The sequence below is a fragment of the Lucilia sericata genome, unplaced genomic scaffold, assembly GCF_015586225.1.
Source record: "Lucilia sericata isolate MDLA Ls3-8-SP2 unplaced genomic scaffold, ASM1558622v1 Contig003893F_arrow, whole genome shotgun sequence".
In the NCBI taxonomy this organism is placed as follows: Eukaryota; Metazoa; Arthropoda; class Insecta; order Diptera; family Calliphoridae; genus Lucilia; species Lucilia sericata.
The window spans coordinates 10,001-12,689 of record NW_023997068.1 but is presented as its reverse complement, the minus strand read 5'-3'; the positions used below and the strand labels follow the sequence as shown (position 1 = coordinate 12,689).

Below are 2,689 nucleotides of genomic sequence, written 5' to 3'. Positions count from 1 at the left end.
GTGGCAACATTTTCTTTCCAAAACATTATTCCTTATTTAATTATCTACCTACCGGTCAAATTTTATTCCATTAGCTTCAAAGACCGCGGAGATATTAAGTAAAATCCAAAATTCCTCTTATACCTCAAAAATGGAAAAAATGAAATTTCCAAAAATTTGAAAAACACCAGGTCCCCATAATTTGTTAGTAGGTGGATTTTTGCAGACTATTTTCTTTAAATGGTTATAACTCAGGAACTACTTAAGCTATTTGAATGAATGTTGATCCATATGATAGATTGGAAATTTGGCTACATGATGGGCAACCTTTGGCCCGCCTGGCTTTACGATTACATGACCAAAAATGCTAGTTAAAGTAAAAAAGCTTATAACTCTGTTTCTAATAGACATAATTAAGTATTTAATAGCTTGTGGAAATCCCGAATTCTCAATTTACCAATAAACCAAATTTTGTAGCAATATCTCTCAAATTAGCAGAGATATGTAGCTAAACACCAAACCTTCTACATTCGGATTTGGCGATATTTTGCTACTTCAAGGTTAAGTTTTACCGCCTATATCTCAGTAACCGCTTGGTATATTTTCATAAAACTTGTTTCATATGAAAGCTAAGGAATTGAGCTTTTACATGGATGTGTTTTAGATTTTCAAATTGAATAGATCTCGGTAAAATTAACAATATTTACTTTACGCCCATTCCCCCCTACCCTTTTTTTCTTTAAATGTCTATAACTCAAGAACTACTTAAGATATCTTAATGAATGTTGGTCCATATGATAGATTGGAAATTTGGCTACATGAAAGGCAACCTTTGGCCCGTCTGGCTTTACGATTACATGGACAAAAACGCTACTAAGAGTTATGAAGCTTATAACTCTGTTAATGATGCAATTAAGTACAATTTTTGTATTTTGTGGAAGTCTTGTATATACTTACCCTTAACCTCACACATTTTTTAATAGAAATCTTTTTGATATTATTATTTGTGTGTGGTTTAATTAATTTTATTATTATTTCATATAAATAATGTAATTGGCTTATAATATTATATTGTTTTTGTTTTTCTTGTTTCCATTGTTTATAATTAAATGTAAAAATTACAAAAATCGGTTCATGTCCTTGATTTCTTCTTATTTTTTCTTTTTATATATAAAAAATTATTCATATAGAAAAGTCTTAATTAAGAGTTAAAAAAACAATTAAAAGAAAACAAAATTGAAAAAGAAATAAAATAAACTATAGTTCTTTTTTCGGTTACTAGCAGTAAAATTAAGCAAACAAAAACAAATTGAAGTATTTATGTTCCACCCAACTTATATCGATAACTTACGACCCACGAACGTACAAAATGCACCACACATCCACGGTGGTTTATTGAAGGCAGACCTACGTCTGGTACGGCCCCAATTGTCACGCCACGTTAATGCTTGATGTTATTCGGTAACAATTTCATCTTTAAAGGACAAAGCGGTAATAGCTTTAGTATGACCAGTGTATTTACGTTCGGGATTTTTTGTTTCTAGCTTCCAAAGACGAGCAATACCATCACTGGAGGCGGTAAAGAGGTATTTTGAATCAGCACTAAATGCCGCATCCCACACCCAATAGTTATCGATGGACAATTCACGCCACATAGTGAAATCATCTGTTTTCCATATGCGTGCCGTACCATCACCGGATGTGGTCACTAGAAGCCTAGAATCGGGACTAAATTTACAACGCAAAACGTAGCGTTTGTGAGCAGCTATTTTCAGTTTGGGATGTAAGGTGGTGAGTTTTTGATTTGGCGAGGAACTTAGCGACCAAATATAACAATTGCCTTTATTGTTAACGGCAGCCATATACTGACCATCGGGTGAAATGGCCACATCTTGTATGGAGGCATCCACTTCGGGTATTAACTGTTCGTGGACCTCGGACTTGACATCCCACAAATAGACACCACCATTTTGAGCACCCATGGCAATTTCCACCTGATTCGGATGCAAACAGGCGGCATTTACCGGTGCCTGACAATCAAACACCCGTGAACAATGTGGTGAGGCGGACAACATATCCCATATGCGTACACGATGATCTTCGCCAGCGGTAACATCCAATTGCCATCTTCTTGGAAACCCAAGCGTGTGACGTTCTTCTGAACACTTTCAAAGTTGATGACAGGCACATTAGTTGTGGATTCCAAATCATACAGACGTATGCACTGATACCCACAAGCCGCTAAACGGGTTTTGTCGGGAGTGCGATCCAGGGGCGTTAACTTGCTATTGGGGATCAAATCGAGACAAAAATTACTTATTAATGAACAATTATTAGGCTTTTTTCCAGCTATGTACTTACCGATGTCTCCACAAACGCAGCGTGCGTATACAATTGCCGGTATGTGCCTGCCATAATTTAATGGTGTGATCATAGCCACCAGTGGCTAATATTAATTGGTCACCTGTTGTTTCCATTACAAATGTGTGATTTGTTTTATTAATTTCCAATTTAAGTTAAAATTTCATTATTTTTTCCTTCGTTTCTTTTACAATACAAGTGTGTCTGTCCGTGGTCTGGTAGTATTTTGTTTTTTTCTTTTCTCTGCTAGGGAGCTGTCAATTTGGCAGTTTGCTCTTTTGGTATTCACAATAAATGTATTGCATCATTCACAGTAGTTAATATTCACAATTGCTGTAAAATAAAAAAG

General features: G+C 35.4%; 1 protein-coding gene across 1 annotated transcript in view; it reads right to left on the bottom strand.

The window, feature by feature from the left end:
- Positions 1-1,111: 1,111 nt before the first annotated feature.
- LOC119615019 (protein LST8 homolog) overlaps positions 1,112-2,689 on the bottom strand; it is a 10,322-nt gene continuing 8,744 nt past the window's right edge. Inside the window, 3 exon segments of the mRNA XM_037971102.1 lie at positions 1,112-2,092; positions 2,095-2,264; positions 2,341-2,673. Coding sequence (XP_037827030.1) covers positions 1,434-2,092; positions 2,095-2,264; positions 2,341-2,456 — 945 coding nt within the window. The 5' untranslated portion in view covers positions 2,457-2,673 and the 3' untranslated portion in view covers positions 1,112-1,433.